The 24,620-nt window shown below is 42.2% G+C and overlaps 2 protein-coding genes across 4 annotated transcripts in view; one reads left to right on the forward strand and one right to left on the reverse strand.

The window, feature by feature from the left end:
* Nucleotides 1–5,920, reverse strand: part of LOC133647520 (recombining binding protein suppressor of hairless-like protein) — a 30,695-nt gene extending 24,775 nt beyond the window's left edge. For 2 of the 3 annotated variants that reach the window (XM_062043343.1, XM_062043342.1), the window contains exons 1-2: nt 5,846–5,920; nt 1,724–1,808 (exon numbers count right to left, since the gene is read on the reverse strand). In XM_062043343.1, the coding sequence (XP_061899327.1) occupies nt 1,724–1,808; nt 5,846–5,903 (143 nt within the window). In that variant the 5' untranslated portion in view covers nt 5,904–5,920. Of the gene's footprint in view, nt 1–1,723; nt 1,862–5,845 lie in introns of those variants that run through there. The other variant, XM_062043344.1, reaches the window with a different exon arrangement.
* LOC133647556 (matrilin-4-like) lies at nt 1,699–19,404 on the forward strand. The gene is made up of 18 exons (XM_062043345.1): nt 1,699–1,752; nt 8,640–8,685; nt 8,788–8,883; nt 9,307–9,482; nt 9,554–9,712; nt 10,898–11,129; nt 11,292–11,414; nt 11,633–11,755; nt 12,661–12,783; nt 12,862–12,984; nt 16,628–16,750; nt 17,138–17,260; nt 17,339–17,436; nt 17,565–17,696; nt 17,783–17,966; nt 18,062–18,214; nt 18,288–18,390; nt 18,845–19,404. Exons 3-18 carry the CDS (start codon nt 8,802–8,804, stop codon nt 18,903–18,905), a joined length of 2,118 nt encoding a protein of 705 aa, XP_061899329.1. The 5' UTR covers nt 1,699–1,752; nt 8,640–8,685; nt 8,788–8,801; the 3' UTR covers nt 18,906–19,404.
* The last annotated feature ends 5,216 nt before the right edge of the window (nt 19,405–24,620 follow it).

Below are 24,620 nucleotides of genomic sequence, written 5' to 3' on the forward strand. Positions count from 1 at the left end.
CGGTCGGCGAGATGGAGGAAGTTAAGGTGAGTGCTATCCATCTCTGTCTTCCTGGTTGTATTGCTGTAGTTCGCCGCTAATACACCGATCCCACCTACAGCTTTCTTCTTTGCAATCTCCATTGTTCATTAAACAAATTGCAAAAGATTCACCAACACAGATGTCCAGAATACTGTGGAATTTTGAAATAAAAACAGAGCTATTTTGTATTGGATTCAATGGGGTACCGATACTTCTGTTTCACTGGTTACGTCACGCGCATACGTCATCATTCAAAGACGTTTTCAACCGGAAGTTTAGCGGGAAATTTAAAATTGCACTTTATAAGATAACCCGGCTGTATTGGCATGTGTTGCAATGTTAAGATTTCATCATTGATATATAAACTATCAGACTGCGTGGTCAGTAGTAGTGGGTTTCAGTAGGCCTTTAAGAGGTGGATTAAGTCGTTGAAATCTCCACTGAAGGCCCAGGTACCAAATGCCACACACACGTTGTGTTAAGTCTCGACAACACACATGCGCACACGCACTCGCGCACACAGGCATTGTGTTAAGTCTTTCACTCACTCACACATACATGCGCACACACATTCTGGTAAAGTCACAGTGTTTCTTTGAAGACACTAAAAGTTCACTTTGGCTCATGAGAACATTCCTGAACACACACACACACACACACACACACACACACACACACACACACACACACACACACACACACACACACACACACACACACACACACACACACACACACACACACACACACACACACACACATCACACACACAAGTGCACACATAAAGAAAGTGTTAAGTCTTTCTCAGAAACACACACACTCCTAGCTAACCTTTGGCCTTGTGCACTCGTACTTGATGGGACACTTGTTTTTAAGTGCGTGAGAGCCTAGGTCACCATGAGTGTCAGCAGTCGTCCAAATTAGACCTCTCCCTGCTGAAAGGTCAGAGGTCATAGTGAGCTTGTGATGTTTCACAGTGAATACCTACTTGAATCCCCCCCGCACCCCCACCGATGCTGTACTGTACATTCTCTGACTTTGTACCACTAAAACTACTGCTGGTTTTGGCCTGCAAGGATTTAACAAGTTTGAACTTTCTTACAGCCAACATGTGAAAGTATGGACCACCTTAAGTGTTGGGGGGGGGGGGGGGCAGGCTCCAGGGCACCATGGACCAGAAAAGAAAAAGAGGCGGGGCAAAGCACAAATATAAGCGACTAGTTTGGTAAATAAATGAAGTTGTTGTTGTTGTTATGTTATTGTTGTTGTGTCGTTTCTACTCATGACTTTCTTTGGCGTTCTGATTGGCTAATATGGTCTCACTTCTGGCGCAAAAGTTATTTAAAAAAAAGTATTGCAGTCATTTTTGTAACTCACCTGGAAGACAAAAGAGAACTTCACGTCACAATTTCAAACTTTAGTAGTTTCGCTGTTTTTTCTTCTTCTGTGTGTGTGTGCCTGCATGTGAGTGCGTGTGTGTCTGTGCCTGTGTGTGTGTATGTGTGTGGGGGGGTGGTTTAGGGAGTGTGGGCTGTTATAGCCTCCTGCCCCCCCTCCACTGCCTCATTCCAGCACAAAGAAGCATCGAGCACACAAGCTGAGCAGCTTGGATACATCCAACCATCCTCACTGAGAACCTGTGTGCCTGTGTGTGTGTGCGTGTGTGTGTGTGCTTGTAGCAGGACATTTCCCAGCGTCTCACCTGTCCCACTCGACGTGTCCATCCAGCAGGTGAGTGATTGGGCCAGTAGAACCGGGCTGGAAGCAAGCGACCTGCTGCCTGGAAGCTTTTGGAAAGACACATTTAGTGAGCACGTTAATATTTCTTGATGATTTTCTGAGCTCATGATCTCATGAAGATGTTCCATAAATACAAGAATTCTCATTCATCTTAGTCCAACTTTCATCACTTTACTGCATGTGCATTTAATGGCTAAACTTAGACTGTTGGGTTCACAAGGTCACATGGAGGTGCCCGCCTCTGTCCAACACAAAAGATGCGGAACTGATCACCAAGTGGACCTTTAATGTCCTCCAGCTGTGTGCGGTCACAGAAATGTAAAAAACGAATAACGTAAAATAAATATTTATATTTGTTCATTGAACTGTGTTATAAATGTTTTTGTATGATTACAATCATTTTGAACATTTCTTTTAAATATGCTGAATTTGCATATTGAGGCTGCTGTGAATCATTTCTCTATGCTTGGTGCGTGAGTGAAAAAACCTTCCAAGCACACTGCGCTTGGCGATAAGTGCACTCGTTAGAAACCTCCGATGAGGCTGTGGGGAGCTGTTCCTTTCTGATTAGTGGTTGTTTCTGTCAGAATGTCACCAATATAATGTTAAGTGTGCAGAAACATTAGCAATATGACCTTGTACAATCTTTTTTATTGTATTTAAGACGGGTTAATGACGCATCAGTGAGTGTACGGCACACTCACTAGCTGTATTGACACGGATACTGTGTTAGTGTGTCATAATGGTCATCCGGCATCTGATGGATTAAAGAAGTCACTTCATTTGACCTGCAAACAAAATTAATAGTTAGCAACTATTTTTATTTTTCCTAACACATATTTTCCCAGAAAATAATACAAAAAGCACAACACATATAGCAAACCAGACAATAAAAATGTGGCACTATAAGATCAAAATGATTCCACACTTGGCAATTATTTTTCTTTTTCTTAGTTCCATTTATCTTAAATGATTTAGTCCCCTGACGTTATTTAGTACAGGCTGTCACTCGTGAGCAAAGGAAGAAGCTTCCTGATAAACACAGTTGTATTGGTCACCTATCTTAAAGTGACACACACATCGAGGCTTCGAGGGACGCAGTATGACTCCTTGTGTTTTAAAAGGCATCGATGTTTCAGTATCACCCATCACTAGTATTTATTGTAAGTGTGACATCTTATTCTTGCTAATCGGACAATAAAATCTAGACAAATCATTTGGAGAGGAGCGCAGTGCCACTGTGAAAATGCAGGGGTGTACGAGATCCGGCAGGAGCTTGTCGCTGCCATCTTTCTGCAACGAAGCACAGCTACGGTGAGCGGGAACTTAGTGCAAAACAATATCAATGTCAATATCAATTCACACAAAACTAGAATAAAATAAGGAGGATTTTTACAAAGTAACAGGGGCTTCTTGGAGAAGGATAGGTGCATGGACTTATAAATAAAGGTAAGGGCCCAAATGGTTTTCAGTTTTATCCCCACAAAATTAAATGGGTTCAAAAGGTATTTACAGACATAACGGTATTGGTTCGATTCTATTTCTATTGTTGTTACTACACGGTTTAGCTCCAGCCTATCTCGCCGATTGTATTGTACCATATGTCCCGACAAGAAATCTGCGTTCAAAGAACTCCGGCTTATTAGTGATTCCCAGAGCCAAAAAAAAGTCTGCGGGCTATAGAGCGTTTTCTATTCGGGCTCCAGTACTCTGGAAGGCCCTCCCGGTAACAGTTAGAGATGCTACCTCAGTAGAAGCATTTAAGTCCCATCTTAAAAGTCATTTGTATAATCTAGCCTTTAAATAGACCCCCCTTTTTTAGACCAGTTGATCTGCCGTTTCTTTTCTTCTCTCCTCTTCTCCCCTGTCCCTTGCGAGGGGGAGTTGCATAGGTCCGGTGGCCATGGATGAAGTGCTGGCTGTCCAGAGTCGGGACCCCGGGTGGACCACTAGCCTGTGCATCGGTTGGGGACATCTCTGCGCTGCTGACCCGTCTCCGCTCGGGATGGTTTCCTGCTGGCCCCGCTGTGGACTGGACTCTCGCTGATGTGTTGGATCCACTGTGGACTGGACTTTCACAATGTTATGTCAGACCCACTCGACATCCATTGCTTTCGGTCTCCCCTAGAGAGGGGGGGGTTACCCACATATGCGGTCCTCTCCAAGGTTTCTCATAGTCATTCACTGACGTCCCACTGGGGTGAGTTTTTCCTTGCCCGTATGTGGGCTCTGTACCGAGGATGTCGTTGTGGCTTGTACAGCCCTTTGAGACACTTGTGATTTAGGGCTATATAAATAAACATTGATTGATTGATTGATTGATTGATTGTTATCCTCGTAATGAACATCCTGTATGGGTCGAGCACAAGAAGGTAAAGTGTGAACAAGTGTCAGCGCCTCAGTAGGTATGCACCTTGCCAGACGTCAATCATGTCCTCTGGCAGTGAGACAGGTAGACATGAGGCAAGATAGTGTGAGACATGAGAGACAGAGCCTCAGTGAAGGCTCACTTCCTGTGTTTGAAGTAGCAGACAGACATCTGGTTTCACTCACTGTCGAGCCTAACAAGTGTGTCTTTGTCTTAAGGTGTAGCTGTCATTCAAACGGCAAAACGAAACGAAACGTCCTTTGCTACGGTTTTCTGCGTCTTGTCTGTAATGACGTCTTTTGCTTCGGATTGTGTTTGTCCCCCAGATAATGCATATACCGTATTTTTTGGACTATAAGGCGCACTTTAAAATCCTTTCATTTTCTCAAAACTTGACAGTGCGCCTTATGACCCGGTGCGCCTAATGTACGGAATAATTTTGGTTGTGCTTACCAATCTAGAAGCTATTTTATTTGGTACATGGTGAAATGATAAGTGTGACCAGTAGATGGCAGTCACACATAAGAGATACGTGTACACGGCACTATGATGGCAGTCACACATAAGAGATACATGTGGACTGCAATATGACTCAAGTAAACAACACCAAAATTGTATATGTTCCATTGAAAATATAGAACTTTACACACGTCGTTCAAAAATCTAACAAAATGTTTTAGTACGATTTTGGTAAGCTATGAAGCCGCACCGCTTGATGGATTGTACTGTACTTTAACATATGAGTATTATTATGGTGTGTGTATAAGGTAAGACATATTATCTGGCGTTTTGTTTCGCAATATTATGCAAAAGAAACTTTTTTTACCTTCTGGTACCTGTTGATGTGTATTTGGGATCTGGATAAATCCTGAAAATTTGCGTGCGTCCGTTTTTGTAGTCCGTGCCGACACCGTAGTCGATAAGCTTCTTCTTTTTCTCTATCTTCTTGTTATGGGACATTCATCCTCTGCTGTTGCCATTTCTAATATAAAGTAGTGTAAAGTTCTTACTTATATCTGTCAGCAAACTCGCCATGAAAGCGCTAATTTTTTTTACATTATTCACCTAAGGAACTTTAGTTATTAGAGAATTCCGGTCGGACAGTTTTTCACGGGACACATTTCTGGCGTTGTTATTGCACTAGTGAGCCACGGATGAGGAGATGCTGCTCCGTTATTGATTTAAGTCAAGTCTGAATGTCATTAAAACAGTTAGCTCCATAATATATTTCACTTCTTCCACTCCCGTCCTTGCACGCTACGCCGCTACAACAAAGATGACGGAGAAAAGACGCTGCCAAAGGTGAGCCACGTAAATAAGACCGCCCACAAAACGGCGCATCCTGAAGCGACTGTCAGAAAGCGGCTTGAAGATGATCTGTAAAACATAATCTATGCAACATTTTGACCAAAGAACCACCATTACATGTTATGTACACCACAATGAAGTGTTTTCAATTTAGAAAAAAAGAATAATAATATGACCCCTTTAATGCGCCCTATAATCCGGTGCACCCTATGGTCCGGAAAATACGGTACGTTAGCCAGCCCGCTGTTTCCTCCCCTGTCACATGGGGGGCATAATTGTTGCTGACCAGCGGTTATGACAGGTGATTAGCTTTGTTGTCCCAATGCGTGGAGTCATGACTATAAGAGGTCAGAGGTCAGATGTCGTGGGGAGTGAGGGGGGTGCAGAAAGCTCTGGTCCTGATCCTACCTCTGTGTCCGTCCTCAACGACGTCCAGCTCGTCCATCATGGTGCGCACACTCTGCATAAATTAGTACGTCTGGTTGAGCGGGTCGAAAATCAGCGGCCACATGATGACTGACTGCAGCGCAGGACCAGAATCAGAACCTGCAGATTCCCGCTGTGGATCTGCCAGCTGTAAGAACGCGTCCTGCTGCTTGCTGTCAAGATGGTCCGCTTCTTCTCAGCCTTGTTTGCCGTGTGCACGTGACGCTCGGCCCGACTGTCAGGGTGGGTTAGTTCTGGTCTAACAGTCGTTCATTAACTTGGCCCATGGCAAGTGTGTGTGTGCAGCCAGAGCAAACAGAGATAATCACCTGTTACTTTCTCACGACGTTCCGTCTCCTCAAACTCAACCCAGACCAGTGAGAAGCAGTGCCAATAGTCTTTGAGCTGCGGTTAGTAGTCATGTTTACTTGAGAAAACTTTTTGACATCGTTGATCGTCCAACATGCCACAATAGTCTGCGCCATCGGGATGCAGGGACTTCTTTGCGTTGCGTTGCTGGGGTCCTCGTCAACAAAGTGGTAATTAATACTAAACAAGTTGGCCTGTTGGAGGAAAGCAGGAAATGAGCTCTTGGGGGGCGTTGTCATGGTTACGGTCATAAGATCACCAACCAAAACAAACAGGAACAAAGACGTAACAGCAGGCTGGAATCGAACAACGGCAATCAATGTGAAGCCATGCAGAAAGGTCGACTTCATTACGCATTATTATTAGTGCACCATGTTGCGTTTTTACTTACTCACCAGTGCATCTCTAGAAACAAAGTGAGATTACAAGACATTCATCATTGACTTTAGTGCTTTGTGTTACTTTCGACAAGTGCACTTATGGTGCACTTAAAACTGTCAAAATGGTGAGTGCACAGTACTAGATACATTTATCAATCAATCAATCTAAATGTATTTATATAGCCATTAATACCAAGTGTCCCAAAGGCCTTAACCAACTCACAATGACATCCTCTGGTCTAAACCAACATTCGGGCAAGGAAAAACTCAAAAGACCCCAAACATGGAAAAAGAAGAACCCTTGAGAAGGGACCACAGATGTGGGCAGATCGGCCGCAGTGGATGTAAAGTGGGTATTGAAATGTTAAATTCATAGATAATGTGAGAGTCCAGTCCATCATGAAGCAAACAGATAGTAATAGCTCCAGTTGTGCATGGAAGAGTGGTATAGCCACCAATTGGATCAGCTAGCAAGCACCTCATCCAGGCTGGTACCGCTCCAGAAATGATCCGGAGGGGACAGAGCAGAAAAGTGTTAGCCGTAAACGGTGTCTATATAAGTTCTAAGGCGGGACTTCGGGGTAGCACCTCCAACTGTTTCTATACCATTACTTACCAGCCTTAATCCTTGCCATCTCAACTACGTAGCGAAAGGAGAGAGACTCACTGGAGTGGTTGCAACACACCAATAAAAAGGAGGGTAAAAAAAGCATATAAATATAAAGATGATCATAAATAGAGTAAAATCCAACTTGCCGTCGGCGGTGATGTGTCCTGCAGACGCTGCGGGGGTCACGTCACGTTCATTTCAGCTTGTCTGTAGAAGGAGTTAGCGTGTGCTTCCCCGTGCTCTCTGCCAGACATTCCTGCTTCCTGTTCTCCCGCGTGGGAGCCACGCCGCTTCGTTTTGTCGCGCGCTCCGTCAGGTAGAAAGTCGAGAGGAGCTGTTACCGTGGCGACGGTAAGGATGAATGCTAAGGTTTGTTTGTAGCGCCCGGATGTGAAACAGACGCTGTCTCGTTTCGCACTTGTGCCAATGTCAACAAACCCTTCTGACCTCTGACCTCTGTTTAAGCTTTTGGCTTTTTATGAAATTGCTTTTTTTTTTTTTTTTTCAATTTCATGCTGCAGTCAACTTTAAGTAAAAAGATTTGTGTGCTAATTATAAATGACCCATTATTTACATTAGTCTCCTTTCCAAGCAGCCAATCACAAGAGACCACCTGAAAGCTTCTCTTTGTGGATAACTGTACCACTGTGTGTGTGTGTGTGTGTGTGTGTGTGTGTGTGTGTGCTCAGCAGGATGGTAGCACATTGGCGAGGGGGGACGACAGGAAAGGGGTTTTAAGGGAGAAAGGAGGTGGGGGGCGTTGTAAGGCCTCTTTGTGCTTCACACACTCATGCTAGTCCTTGAAATAATCTCAATAGAAATGGGATCTCAGAGCCAGCAGGTAACCTCTGACCTCACAAAAGGTACACCCTCCAATAATCCAGTAGAAGCTGTTTTAGCAGACTTTGCTTCACCTCACTTATCGCATCCTGTAGCTGTCCCAATACTTTTGTCTGTCTGACTGACTGTACACATGAAAATAACTTCACAGAATTCTGATGTTGATGGTCTTCGGACTAGGACTGCTATGTTGTCATGAATTGGGTCTAGTTTCAAATTGAAGACATGATCTACTTAATGTCCCATCCGGACTCTAGATTCTGTGCTGGTCGTCAGCATTGAGCAGAATCAGTTTGCCAGAATCTCGTTTGACAGTCTGAATGGCCCGGCAGGAAATAGAAGGCAAGGGACCATCAGACCAGATCATGACCTCAGGTTCTATGCACTCAAAAGCCAACGCAGATGGAGACCTCCTACTAGCAGGATCCATTCTGCATCGTCTTCCAGGTGTTTTGGGACTTTTTTACTACTGGGCGGGGCTGGAATGCCCCTCTAGAACACTTTGCCATCGCTGTTATTATAACCTGACAAACATGCTGGAATTCACCCACGGCCTCTAATCTCTCCTTCGCAACAGCACATTGGTTCTGATCCAGACTCGGAGAACATTTTTCCGACAACAAGTGAGTACAAAGTGTACCATCAAATGACGACTGTATACTAACACAAGGTAGTGTTAATAAATTATGAACGTTTTGTCTTCCAACATTTGTCTTGTCACCCAGGTTTATTGTGAGCGATGAAGACCACACGTCTAGGGGGAGCGCTCGCCTTCGTGCTGCTCAACATGGCCACCCTCGCCGCCGCCAGGCCCAAAGCAGGTCAGTCTACGGACACAACAGACATCCCAGGGACTTTAGCATATAGCTTACTTATTGTTTGCATTAAAAAGAAAAAATTTCTTCACACCTGGTGTACATTCCTGGTAGTTTGGCTCAATTCCAGAGGCCACAAAAAGGCTGCAATGATCTTTCACTATGGCATCCTTGAAAGACCTCATAAAGGCTGAAGAGAAAAGCAGGTGCCTTATTGGAGTCCAGGAGAAAAATTTGAATGTTTTCCCAGCAAAGGCAGCATTTTTTGTTCTGGGAAAAACTTCCAAATGAAGTTCCAGAATCCTCTGAACACTCTCCAATTCACATGCAGGATACTTCCTGTTTGGCTCTGTGACACAGTCCTCCGGAGGACCTCAGTGTAAGCACTAGGGGGCGCTGTGGCTGCATTCAAACACATATCTTTGGCAGGTCTGGAGCAGAAGTGCAAGTCTGGCCCGGTGGACCTGGTCTTCCTCATCGACAGCTCCCGAAGCGTCCGCCCGCATGAGTTCGAGACCATGAGGAAGTTCATGATTGACATCTTGAACACTCTGGAAATCGGTCCAAATGCCACCAGAGTGGGAGTGGTCCAGTATTCCAGTCAGGTACCGGCAGTTCCTCCAAGATTGTTCTTGGACTTTTGAAGACATAAACAAGAACATCTTTGTCTTTTCAGGTCCGCAGTGAGTTCTCCTTGAACAGCCATAGCACACTGGCCAACATGGTGGATGCCATCAATGGGATCGTCCCGCTCGCCCAAGGCACTATGACAGGCCTTGCCATCCGTTACATCATGAACAACGCATTCATCGCTCAGGAGGGAGACAGGCCCAAGGTAGATTAATGAAGATAAAACAAACAAATAAACTCATTTTCTCTTAGGATTGTAAACATTAGTGATGGGTCCGGCAACACCGATGCATCGGCGCATGCGTCGAGCTCATAGAGCGATACCCTGTGTCGGTGCGCGTATCGCTTTTAGAAAGTCACGTGACCGAACACGAGCTGTTTTGGTCACGTGACCGCTCATGAGCTGTTCTGGTCACGTGACCGCTCATGAACTGTATCGCACTGACGCCTGCGCGTCAAACTGTGTTTATTAGGAAGCGGCGCAATGCGTGTTGTTGACGAACATCGTTAGGGCCGCTTGTTGTCACTGTCACTCAAAGTTGCATTTCAAAATTACACAGAATAAATGTGTTTATTTTGTTTAGAATTCAGATGGGTTTGATTTGGTGCGCGGCATATATTGGCTGTGCGGCGCACGGTGTGCGCGGAGGACGCTTGAGCACTGCGCAATTGCGCAGGCGCGCACCTTAGAGGGAATGTTGCTCACAGGGCACAGAGGAGGCGTCAGTGCGATACAGTTCGCGTATCGGTCACGTGACCAAAGCAGCTCATGATCGGTCACGTGACTTTCTAAAAGCGGTACGCGCACCGACACAGGGTTTCGCTCTATGAGCTCGACGCATGCGCCGATGCATCTGTGTTGCAGGACCCATCACTACTGTTACTAGAGAAGGTACAGGAATGACGGCGTGGCGAAGTTGGTAGCGTGGCCGTGCCAGCAATCGGTTACTGGGGTTCAATCCCCACCTTCTACCATCCTAGTCATGATACATGTTCACATTATTTGACTGTATCTAAAAAAGATAAAAATATCTTTTTATTTAAATGAAGATACTAAATAATCCTAAATGAAATACAATGACTTGGTTTATATTATTGTATATACTAGGTCATAAAATCAGTGTCAGTTGAGTCGGTCCATAGGTTGCCTGTAGGGATTTTTAATGTCCAGCAGATGTCAGTATTTAGTGACACAGTATCGACACAGTATCAATACAGTTTTGCAATGTGTCGAAACGCTTCATGAGGCCTCATCAACCCATCACTAGTAAACATATAGTTTCCCTCGGAGATGTGATGCTATTTACTTCCCCCTGAGGAGAACAAGTCCTTCTTGGTGGAGACTTAACACATCACAGACGAGCCTCCTCACTCCCACATGTTTCTACAGGTCGCCAATGTGGCCGTTATCGTGACAGACGGCCGTCCACAGGACCGCGTGGCTGAGGTGGCGGCGGAGGCCAGACAGAAAGGCATCGAGATATATGCAGTGGGTGTGGCCAGAGCCGACATGGCCTCCCTGCGGGCGATGGCGTCACCGCCCTTTGAGGACCACGTCTTCCTGGTGGAGTCCTTTGACCTAATCCATCAGTTTGGACTTCAGTTTCAGGATAAACTGTGCGGTGAGACCACCAAAAAACAAATATGTTCCAGTGTGTTGATCAGTCACTTTGCTGCAAATTTCAAGCGCTGAATGTCGCAAATTGAATGACTCAATTTGTTATCACTATTAAGTGGGATTCAAAGACATCCTCAGCTGACATTTTACAATTGTTGTGGTGCAGGTTTAGATCTCTGCGTGGAGTCAGAGCACGGATGCGAGCACATCTGTGAAAGTTCTCCTGGTTCGTACCACTGCCTTTGTCTGCCCGGATACACACTTAACAACGATGGGAAGATGTGCACAGGTGAGGATGGGGTGAAGCTCAAGAGAGAAGAACAATAATTATCTGTGTCTTCAATTAGTTTCTGAGAAATTAAGGCTCTCTGGGCTTAAACAGTGTTTATTTACGTGTGTGTGGTGTGTGTGTGTGTGTGTGTGTGTGTGTGTGTGTGTGTGTGTGTGTGTGTGTGTGTGTGTGTGTGTGTGTGTGTATGTGTGTGTGTGTGTGTGTGTGTTGTTCAGCCATGGACCTCTGTGCTGAGGACAAACACGACTGTGAGCAGATCTGCGTCAGCTCGCCAGGTGTCTTCACGTGCGACTGTAACGAAGGCTTCACGCTCAACGACGACAAGAAGACGTGCACATGTGAGTCTCACAGGCATTCACAGACACACACACGCGCACATGCACACGCACGCGCACAAACATTCTTGTATTTAATACTTTCTTGAGACCTCCGAAAAATGGCTACCTATTTAGGATCACCCTTTCTAGATATATAAAGATTTGTATTTACAACATTAATAATATATACATACTATGCAAATATAAAAATGGTAAGCTTTTAGTTAATTATAATTTTTTGTTTGTAATTGGATTTTAATCTTCATTATTTACTTCAAGTTATTACAGTATGTCTCTATATACATTTTATTTATTTAAAAAAAATTAATTTTGGCCTAAGGTGGTGCATTTCAATTTCTTACACACATTCGTTATTACATATGTTGGCCGTAGGGGGAGCACTTCAAATTTTTACACACACTGGTTATTTCATATGTTGACCAGAGGGGGAGCACTTTTAAAACCGACACACAGTCAATTTGAAAAATCCCTCTTTTTTGGGACCAAATGGGATACAATTGTTATGGTATGAAAAGGGGTAGGATTAAATAAACTCAGCTTCTCCCTACTCCTTTTCAGACGTGCTGTAATGAAACAACTGGAAATATGTGATGCATTACATTGTATTGTATGCATGTTCGAAATAAACTGAAACTGAACTGAACCCTAATTTTGATAGATTTCACCACCAGGGGTGCAAATTAGACATTCTCTATTAGATGCAATGATTTTCCGTATTGGGATCATGATTTTGGTCCTAACTTGTTCACCGGTCCTCATATGGAAGGTATTTTTCCTTGTTGATGTAGAAACACAACCCCCCCCCCACACACACACACACACACTTCTTACTAAAGTATTGTCCAGCAATGTGTTTATTGTCAGTGTGTGATTGTTATTAGTGATGTCAACTCTGGTGCCCACAGTGATCAACTACTGCTCGTTTGGGAATCACACGTGTGATCATGAGTGTGTGAGCGTGCTCAAAGGCTTCCAGTGTCGCTGCAATGATGGCTACAAGCTGCTGGATGATGGCAGAACCTGCCGGGGTGAGCACACACGAGCACACGTATACGCGCACACACACACCCCTGACCTTGATGTGTGTGTGTGTGTGTGTTGTGCAGCCACAGACCTATGCGCTGAAGGCAAACACGACTGTGAGCAGATCTGCGTCAGCTCGCCTGGCGTATTCACGTGCAACTGTAACGATGGCTTCACGCTCAACAAAGACAAGAAGACATGCACACGTCAGTCAAGCACACGCTAAAAAAGACAGAGAAAGACACGCAAAAAGACGCTGGCTTAAATATTTGTCACAGTGTTTGCCTCGCAGTCAGAATGGTCTAGCTTTAAATGTTGGCTCGTCTTCTCTGAATCTACTTGAAATGTTCTCTTTTTGCTTTCTCTTTCCTCCTATAATTCAATCCAATCCAATCCAATCCACTTTATTTATATAGCACATTTACACAACAAGAATGTTTCCAAAGTGCTGCACAGCCATGTTAAAAACAATATTAAAAACAATATTAAAAACTATATTAAAAACAATATTAAAAACAATATTATGCTACACCAATGACTGAATAAAAACAAAGAATAAATGAATAGAAAACCAATACAGAGACAATATAAAAAATAAATATGATTAAAAACGATTTTAAAGGGTGAAACCAATTAAAACAGTAAAATAGACATCAAAATTTATAACCCTAACCCTAACCACACAGGACAACAGAGGACAGAAGACCACACAACTCACGTAGTGTTAAAAGCCAAAGAATAAAAGTGGGTCTTTAGACGAGACTTAAAACACTCCACTGTGGGAGCAGTTTGAACATGGAGGGGCAGAGTGTTCCAGAGTTTAGGGCCGACCACAGAGAAGGCCCTGTCTCCCCTGGTTTTAAGTCTCGTCCTGGGCACCACGAGCTGGAGCTGGCTCTCGGACCTCAGAGCGCGCGCAGGAGTGTAAATTTGGATGAGGTCCGAGATATACTGAGGTGCCAGTCCATGTAAAGCTTTAAAAACAAACAGCAAGGATTTAAAATCAATTCTAAAATGAACAGGGAGCCAGTGCAAACTCCGAAGAATTGGGGTTATATGCTCACGTTTCCTGGCCCCTGTTAAAAGTCGTGCTGCCGCGTTCTGGACTAACTGCAACCGGGAGAGAGTTTTTTGGCTAATGCCAGCATAAAGTGCATTGCAGTAGTCTAGGCGACTTGAAATAAAAGCATGCACGACTTGTTCAAAAAGGTTAAAAGATAAAAATGGTTTTACCTTTGCTAAAAGACGAAGATGATAAAAACACGATTTTAAAACGCCATTGACTTGTTTGTCAAATTTAAAATCGCTGTCTATAGTGACGCCAAGGCTGGTGACTTTGGGACGCACATATAATTCAAAAACATGTACGACAGCTTCAAGGGATTAGAGACTCTAAATCCATCCATCCATCCATTTTCTACCGCTTGTCCCTTTCGGGGTCGCGGGGTGTGCTGGAGCCTATCTCAGCTGCATTCGGGCGCACCCTCTAAATCAGGAGTTGTTAATATTTTTTACCTCAGGGCCCAACTTTTCAACTACAGAAGTGCCCGGGGCCCATTTAAATATTAACACTGAATTAGTAATCTTATTCTTGATTTTAATCATATTCAATAAAAATATATAACCTATTTATTAGGGCTGCGAATCTTTGGGTGTCTCACGATTCGATTCAATATCGATTCTTGGGGTCACGATTCGATTATAAATCGATTTTTTCGATTCAACACGATTCTTGATTCAAAAACGATATTTTTCCGATTCAAAACAATTCTCTATTCATTCAATACATAGGATTTCAGCAGGATCTACCCCAGTCTGCTGACATGCAAGCAGAGTAGTAGATTTTTGTAAAAAGCTTTTATAATTGTAAAGGACAATGTTTTATCAACTGATTGCAATAATGTAAATTTGTTTTAACTATTAAATGAACCAAAAATATGACTTACTTTATCTTTGTGAAAATATTGGACACAGTGTGTGGTCAAACTTATGAGATGCGATGCAAGTGTAAGCCACTGTGACACTATTGTTCTTTTTTTTTATTTTTTATTTTTATAAATGTCTAATGATAATGTCAATGAGGGATTTTTAATCACTGCTATGTTGAAATTGTTACTAATATTGATACTGTTGTTTATAATATTCATTTTTGTTTCACTAGTTTTGGTTTGTTCTGTGTCGTGTTTGCGTCTCCTCTCAATTGCTCTGTTTATTGCTGTTCTGAGTGTTGCTGGGTCGGGTTTGGTTTTGGAATTGGATTGCATTGTTATGGTATTGCTTTGTATTATTTTGTTGGATTGATTAATAAAAATAAATAAATAAATAAATAAATAAATAAATATAAATAAAAATAGATTTTTGAAAAATGAAAATCGATACTGAATCGTACAACGTGAGAATCGCGATTTGAATTCGGATCGATTTTTTCCCACACCCCTACTATTTATAGTTTACAACATTGTCGAACGAGATGAAACCATGTGGAGATTATTTATTTAACATATAAACATTAGAATAAGGTCAGGCTGATTAGAAAAATAAATACCAACCAAAATATTGCATAAGAAGGGACTCATAAATAACTGACCAAAAAATAAATTCACATACAGTTATATTGTGTTAAAATAAATAAACTAAGTTGATAATGAATATTTTTCTTAACTGAACTGTCAATAAAATTAAAGTGCGAATGAAAATACAGCTTCACCACTTTAGTCATATTTTTTGCACTTAAGGAACTTCTCTATGACTTTAGCTCCAGACGAGACCTGGGCAAATTTAGGCCCGGGGGCCACATGCGGCCCGTTGAGCTTTTCAATCTGGCCCGCGGGACATTCCCAAATAATTTTTTTAGATGTAGCTGCCATTATGATGTGCAGTGATGTTTTCTAATAACCGTAAGTCTTCAACTATACAAAGTATTTCAATGGTTGGAATCTGCGCTTATGGATAATATGCCAGTTACTATAGTAATCTAATTAGTTACTATGGTCATCTAATTAGTTACTATGGTCATCTAATTAGTTACTATGGTCATCTACGTCACAGCAGCTCAGACGAGGCACCAAGCAGTGTGGGCGGGAAGCGTTTCCACAGACGCGGAAGGAGATTTTCACAACAAAGTTCTAAAGCTTAGTGATGTATAGAATAGAATAGAATAGAATAGAATAGAATAGAACGTACTTTATTGATCCCTGGGGGAAATTCAGCAAATATCAGATATATCAGATTGTAGGTGGCTTTATTTTGTACCCTTCGTGTTCATCTTTCACTGTTTGTTGCATTTTTGTTGCATTTCACTTGATTGTAAAATATGTCGATCGAAAGGGGGTGTGACATTCATATGTTGTCAATATTCAGTGTTTTATCGTTCATAGAAAAATTTAAAATTCCATTACGTTTTTTAAGGGGGTCTGTCATAACGTTTTTGAGCATTCAATCAGACATTATTGTGAGGTTTTGTATTAGTGTTCCTAAAAATAGATATACCGGCCCCCAGACACATTTTTTTCTCTAAATGTGGCCCCCGAGTCAAGATAATTGCCCAGGCCTGCTCCAGACTGTCATTCCTGCCACAAGTGGTGGAAAAGTGTAAGACAACTGAGTATTGCTGCAGCCCATATGGACCACAGCTGAGAAACAAATATTTTTTTGGCGGCCCTCTCTAAGGGGGTTGTCATGGCCCAATAATGGTTAAGAAATGCGGCTCCAAATGGTGCATAGATTGTGTCAGCACAATCATATGGAGGGATCATATGTAGCCCATCACTCACCCTTACACACTTTTAATGATACAGTGTGTGTGTGTGTGTGTGTGTGTGTGTGTGTGTCTGTGTGTGTGTTGTGCAGCCATCGACCTGTGCGCTGAGGGCAAACATGACTGTGAGCAGATCTGCATCAGCTCGCCTGGCGTCTTCACGTGCGACTGTAACGAAGGCTTCGTGCTCAACAAGGACAAAAAGACTTGCAAACGTCAGTCAACTGAAAATATTTAGTCTTTTTTTCTACTATTTTCTGCACCAAGATGTACAGTTCACTTTGGGACATTTTTAACATGACCATGATCAAAAGTTGAAAAAAATCAGCACTTCTTGGCACCCTTCTGTTGGGTAGCTAACTAAAGGGGCAGAGCAAGACACAGTACAGTGTGTTGATTGGTGGTCAAAGAATAATAATTTCCTGAGTGGGGAGAATGCATAAACCAGGTAGAAAAATAACTGATTGGTGCCGTGTGATGATGGCACTATGATGTTTATGGAACTGACATACACACATCTGGATTTACACTGTCTTAATGGACTTAATGGTCCATTGGTGTAAACTTAAAGGTGATCTTTAATCATAAGTGTGTGTTTGCAGACTTGGACATGTGTAACATCCTGGACCACGGCTGTGAGCACCGGTGTGTTAGCACCCCAGGGTCGTACTACTGTTTGTGTCCTGAAGGTCAACTTCTGAAGGAGGACGGGAAGACATGTGGCAGTGAGTTGGACTTGTTAGTTTCACTTTGGATTGAAAACAGGAGACAAACATGGCTGTTGTTCTTGTTGTGTCCTCCAGCCTGTAAGACAGCCAACATCGACCTGGTTCTTCTGATTGATGGATCCAAGAGTGTTCGCCCACAGAACTTTGAGCTTGTCAAAAAGTTTGTCAACCAGGTGAGTTTGAGGTCACGTTGTCGCAAAGACTTAGTGTCTTGTGGGAACTTGACGGCTTAAAGTGTGAAAAAACCTTTAGACTACTGGAATCTTTGGTGATCTAACGCAGTACCTCTGCTGTCCTCTAGGTTGTGGACACTTTGGACGTGTCCGCTCATGGTACCAGGGTTGGTCTGATCCAGTATTCGAGTCGCGTCAGGACAGAGTTCCCCCTTAACATGTACCACACGGCAGATGAGATCAAAGCTGCCGTTATGAAGGTAACCAGGATGCCCAAACTTTTACTTTGGAAACCCCCGGAAGGAATTCAGAAGGCTTTCATTTTGGAAGGCTTGCCTGCCAACAGGTTGAATACATGGAGAAAGGGACCATGACGGGCCTGGCGCTAAAACACATGCTGGAGAACAGCTTCTCTGAGGTGGAGGGTGCTCGTCCCGCTGTCCGCAGCATTCCCCGAATTGGACTGGTCTTCACTGATGGACGTTCCCAGGATGATATCACCGAATATGCCAAACAGGTCAAAGAAGCCGGTGAGCCACTCGAAAATAAAATGTTACAGTTCACCTATGGATCAGTAAAATATCCCGGTTTCATCGTGAAACGTGTCCGCAATGCTGCCCGGCAGGAATTACTATGTATGCTGTGGGCGTGGGCAAAGCTGTGGAAGACGAGCTTCGAGAAATCGCTTCAGAGCCTGTGGAGAAACATTTCTATTATACCACTGACTTCAGCGCCATCAGCACCATCGCAGAGAACCTAAAACTCAACGTGTGCCCAGGTACAACATTTGGTTCACAAAGACCGTCTGAGAACGGACTTTTATGCTCACTCATTTCCTCATTGTCCTGCAGAGGAGAGTCAGGGGGAGATCGAGGTGAAAGACCCGTGTGCCTGCGAAAATCTGGTAGAGTTCCAGCAGGCCACCATGAGCAACCTGGAGCAGCTCACACAAAAACATATCCTTACAGTATCTCACTACAATCACATCTTTTATTCTCAGTAGATGAACTAAATTATCCCAAAAAGCTTTAAATACAATCGCTCGTCTGTTGGACCCAAAAAAGACATCTCGAATGCTCGCTAAGACGATGAATGCTAACTAAGGAGTCGGACTCTAGTCCGAGTCCATAATCCTCCTCTCCCAAACACTACCAGTTGTTCAAATGCAGTCAGGCATATAAAGTTCTTTGGAATGTTACAAATCCAAACTGACCAACTCAGGTCCACATAGTTTTCCAGTGCAGTAGGGGGCACCGACATGCCGTGACCTCCTCAACACTTCCACTTAATTCTACTCAGACTTGATGTTGGAACATTTATGAGGTAAAACACGTCTTCATATTTCAGGTGATCTTTTCTTTCCAGTGTTTTTACAAGTGCAAAGAGTTTCTTCCTTAATGGATCATCCACTGACAGCAATGAGCTCCCGTCTGGAGCAGCTGGAGAACCAGCTCCTGACCAGGAAGTGATGCGGTTGTCATTGCGACCCAGAGATGGAGCAGCAGAAGACAAAGCAGGAAGACGCCACAACCTTCAACGTGTGCCAGAGGGCGATTGTAGAAACGGGCTGCTGTGACACAGACCACGCCCACTTTAGTCCCGCCATGGCGCCAAGCAGACACCACAGAACGAACAGCCCGAGAGTATCAAGAGATCAAGTTTAGATGACACCTCCTCAACCTATTTATACTTTTGTAGCAGAGGTCTTATTATTACCACTTAATGAAATGTTGAAAATGTTCTTCTATCCTAAAAGGAAAGTCAAGATTGAAGCTGTCCATGAACAAAGTAATTATCAAAAGACTTCTTTGTATTTTTTCTATGGGAAAAAAATATCTCAATTTCAAATGTATTCCTTTTTGTTTGTTTTTGGTATATTTTTTAATAGTTTGACTCTTTGTATGTTATTGATGGATGCTTGTATGCACAGGAGGCAAATAAACTCCAACATGTTCCATCAATATTTTAAGGGATTCTTTCGTATAAAAGATTCATACAAATGTTGGCTCAACTTCCTGTTGTGGAGAAAGTTTAGCGTAGAAACAATAAACTTAATTTGGGAGCAGGCTAATGATCTCTAAAGGAGATTTAAAGAGCAGCTCCGCAGGGATTGTTGCTGCAAGAAACACGGAAGAAACATGGTTTATCCAGCAGGGAGTGCAAGTTGGAGGTCCTGTGAGAGGACGACACAAGAGACCTTTGTACACAAACAATGAAATGACCTTTAACAAAATGTCACCTTTAGTACAACTAACACAACTTGTTGTTCAGGATCGACAAAGGAAGTTGCATCATTGAAAGACACTTTACAGCAGGCATGTTTTACACTTGATATTGCCATAAGAGCTGAAGTGTACCAAGCACGATGAAGGGTACCTAAAGGGACAGTGTGTTGCCTGGTGCACAGGGAATGGTCACTTCCAGAATCGGAAGAAGAAATAAATAAAAATATTATTTATTGACTGTCTGTTCATATTGATGTAAAGTTTGCGAACAAATCAAATCTTTTGAACAGCTCTTTTAAGTAAACGATGAGAACCAAAGCGCAGTTTAGAGCCATTCGTTTGGGTGCCATCTTTTTTTTTTGGCTGTTCTTTAAGCACATACAGTGGCACTCGACTGGCAACTCGACTAGAAAATGGGTCAAAGTCAGAAGAATTGTAGCAGCATATGGATACACTTTTTCAAAAACTATCTTTATTTCTAATTGTTTTTATTTGTATTTTATTTATTTGTATTAACTTTTCTGGTTCATTGTTTTGAAGTAGATCAAGCGTACAAACACTAGGGGCCTGCTTTACTAAGATCCAAATACCACTCGCTAAACAGCGTGTGCGTTGTTATATATTTATTGTGAGAAATCATTAATATGATCAGTGTTTCCACAAAAATAGATATCATTAATTATTAATAATAACATAAAGTTAATGGTAAATTGAGCAAATTGGCTATTTCTGGCAATTTATTTAAGTGTGTATCAAACTGGTAGCCCTTCGCATTAATCAGTACCCAAGAAGTAGCTCTTGGTTTCAAAAAGGTTGGTGACCCCTGGTGTATACTATAAGTGGGCATGTTGCGTGTCATCTACTAACACTGCATGTACAATGGAAAAGTGGTGCAGACAGCTTCATTTAAACAAGCTTTGTGCGTGTACTATATGGGGCATCACCATGGAGGCACTTGATCATTTACTACATATTCATGTTATGCTTACCTTACTACCTGTGGCGTTTTGCTATGTTTACAAACAAGTAGGAGACATGTCTGCAAAGGTCGTGTTTCCAAGATGCTGGAGGAAACGACAGGAGGCAGCTTATCGGTAAGAATGACAATTTATTCTAAAATAAAAAAGGAACAAAACAAACTTAAAGGCCTACTGAAACCCACTACTACCGACCACGCAGTCTGATAGTTTATATATCAATGATGAAATCTTAACATTGCAACACATGCCAATACGGCCGGGTTAACTTATAAAGTGCAATTTTAAATTTCCCGCCACACTTCCAGTTGAAAACGTCTAGATATGATGACGTATGCGTGTTACGTAAACGGTTGATACGGAAGTATTGGTACCCCATTGAATACAATACAAAAAAGCTCTGTTTTCATTTAAAAATTCCACAGTATTCTGGACATCTGTGTTGGTGAATCTTTTGCAATTTGTTTAATGAACAATGGAGACTGCAAAGAAGAAGATGTAGGTGGGATCGGTGTATTAGCGGCGGACTACAGCAACACAGCCAGGAGGACAGAGATGGATAGCAGACGCGCTAGCCGCCAAACTCACCTTAACTTCCTCCGTCTCGTCGACCGCATCTGTGATCGGGTGAAGTCTTTCGTCGCACCGTCGATCGCTGGAACGCAGGTGAGCACGGGTGTTGATGAGCAGATGAGGGCTGGCTGGCGTAGGTGGATAGCTAATGCTTTTAGCATAGCTCTGTGAGGTCCTGTTGCTAAGTTAGCTTCAATGGCGTCGTTAGCAACAGCATTGTTAACCTTCGCCAGGCTGGAAAGCATTAACCGTGTATTTACATGTCCCTGGTTTAATAGTATTGTTGATCTTCTGTCCTTCCAGTCAGGGATTTATTTATTTTGTTTCTATCTGCATTTGAGCCCGATGCTATCACGTTAGCTCAGTAGCTAAAGAGCTTCGCAATTGTATTGTCGTGGAGATAAAAGTCACTGTGAATGTCCATTTCACGTTCTCGACTCTCATTTTCAAGAGGATATAGTATCCGAGGTGGTTTAAAATACAAATCCGTGATCCACAATAGAAAAAGGAGAGAGTGTGGAATCCAATGAGCCAGCTTGTACCTAAGTTACGGTCAGAGCGTAAAAAGATATGTCTTGCACTGCATTCTAGTCCTTCACTCTAACGTTCCTCATACACGAATCTTTCATCCTCGCTCAAATTAATGGGGTAATCGTCGCTTTCTTGGTCCGAATCACTCTAGCTGCATTGAAAACAATAGGAAAATGTGAGGAGCCTTTCAACTGACTACGTCACGGTACTTCCGGTAGGGGCAAGGCTTTTTTTTATCAGATACCAAAAGTTGCGATCTTTATCGTCGTTGTTCTCTACTAAATCCTTTCAGCAAAAATATGGCAATATCGCGAAATGATCAAGTATGACACATAGAATGGATCTGCTATCCTCGTTTAAATTTTAAAAAATCATTTCAGTAGGCCTTTAAGAAGTAGCATAACGGCAAATGTCAGAGAGCGCAAATAATACTGCCTGACTGAGTAGCAAACTAAGCAGGTATAAATAGCTCTCTGATTAGTGATCAGGAGATGGTGAGCGTCAAGACCACTAATCAAAGGCAGGTGAAAAAAAATCAGTGCTCATGGAAACTATGGAAGAAGCTAAAGTGGGCGCTGAAACAGAAATAAACACTCAACTAAAAATACTAATCAAAACACAATATATGACCTGACATGACATGTCAAAACATTTTTTTTGCGCTGTGATGTTGCGCTTATGCATGGGAGAGAGGCTGCATTTATGCATACTTCAAGATTGTTTTTAAATATGGGAGATATGTTAATAATATATGTTCTATGTGAAAAAACGAACACCATTAAATAACACTAAGGACATCAAAACACATCTATAGATTTTGGTTTAATCAGCCCCTATAGGGAAACTGCACTTTTTTGGGAATTTTGCCTATCGTTCACAATCATAATGAGAGACAAGAACATACGTTTTTTTTTTAGGATTCTAAAGATGATGAAAAAAATGCATGCAAATGCGACTAATGGGATGTTGTACCCTTCAAAGCCCTCTAAAACAACTTCAACACCCTCCATCAACGTTTTATAAACACACTGCAAGTCTATATACAATATAAATAACAGACATATTCATAATAATATGTATTATGTTCAATATTTACCATATTTTGGTCATTTTATGCATTACCGGAACTTATTTCCTCAGTGCATTCATTTCCGTTCCCATATCAGCGCACTTCCAAATTCTGCCAACAAATGTGTGTTCCTACTTCCGGAAACCAACACAAGTGTGTTCTAATCATGGCAGACTTGGTAACAGACGAATAAAACTATTTTTGGACAAATTAGGATTCACAACCTTATCTTTTTGAAGCTGAATATACGGAGGATGAACTGCTGCTTATAGAAGAGAGGCTGAAACGTTGGAGCAGAAGAAAGCCAAAAGAGTGAGGACCAGCGTGACTTGACGCTGCAAAATCAACTGGAAAAAAAAAACGTCCCAGGCCAGCTAGACCAACCAGACAACTGTCCCATCGAGGGAGTCACTATAATATTGATCATGATACATGCAGCAATCCAATCCAATCCAATCCACTTTATTTATATAGCACATTTAAACAACAAAATGATTCCAAAGTGCTGCACAACAATATTAAAAACAGTATTCAAATATTATCCCTAGCGCCACCAATGACTGAATAAAAACAAAAAATAAATACATATAAAACAAAACAATATAAAATAAATATGATTAAAAATTATTTTAAAGGGTAAAACCAATTAAAACAGTAAATAGAAATCAAAATTTTAAAAACACAGAGGACAACAGAGGACCACACAACTCACGTAGTGTTAAAAGCCAAAGAATAAAGTGGGTCTTAAGACGAGACTTAAAACACTCCACTGTGGAAGCAGTTCGAACATGGAGGGGCAGAGTGTTCCTGAGCTTAGGGCCGACCACAGCGAAGGCCCTGTCTCCCCTGGTTTTAAGTCTGGTCTTGGGCACCACGAGCTGGAGCTGGCTCTTGGACCTCAGAGCGCGCGCAGGATTGTAAATTTGGATGAGGTCCGAGATATATTGAGGTGCCAGTCCATGTAAAGCAGGTGTCCCTAAACTTTTTGACTCGGGGGCCGCATTGGGTTAAAAAAATTTGGCCGGGGGCCAGGCTGTGTATATATATATATATATATATATATATATATATATATATATATATATATATATATATATATATATATATATATATATATATATATATATATATATATATATATATATATATGTATATATACATATATACATTGTCTTTATAATCCGTTTTGTCATTTAACATCAATTAACATTGATGTTCATCAACATTTAACATTGTCACGTTATCGATGGGAAAATTCATTTTTAGACAATATGATTTGCCTGAGCGACTAGGAGACACCAAGAGTAACAAGCGGTAGAAAATGGATTAGAAAGGAAAGATTAAAAAAATAAAATAAATAAATAATTTTTTTTTTTTTTTTTTTTTTTTTTTTTTTAAACTTGGGACTTCCTGTGAGCCGGATTTTGGATGCTGGGGGGCCGGATCCGGCCCGCGGGCCGTAGTTTGGGGACCCCCGATGTAAAGCTTTAAAAACAAACAGCAAGGTTTTAAAATCAATTCTAAGATGAACAGGGAGCCAGTGCAAACTTTGAAGAATTGGGGTTATATGCTGGCGTCTCCTGGCCCCTGTTGAAAGTCGTGCTGCCGCATTCTGGACTACTGGTAACTGCAACCGGGAGAGAGCTTTTTGGCTAATGCCAGCATAAAGTGCATTGCAGTAGTCCAGGCGACTTGAAATAAAAGCATGCACGACTTGTTCAAAAAGGTTAAAAGATAAAAACGGTTTTACCTTTGCTAAAAGACGAAGATGATAAAAACACGATTTTAAAACGCCATTGACTTGTTTGC

The sequence above is a fragment of the Entelurus aequoreus genome, linkage group LG01, assembly GCF_033978785.1.
Source record: "Entelurus aequoreus isolate RoL-2023_Sb linkage group LG01, RoL_Eaeq_v1.1, whole genome shotgun sequence".
In the NCBI taxonomy this organism is placed as follows: domain Eukaryota; kingdom Metazoa; phylum Chordata; class Actinopteri; order Syngnathiformes; family Syngnathidae; genus Entelurus; species Entelurus aequoreus.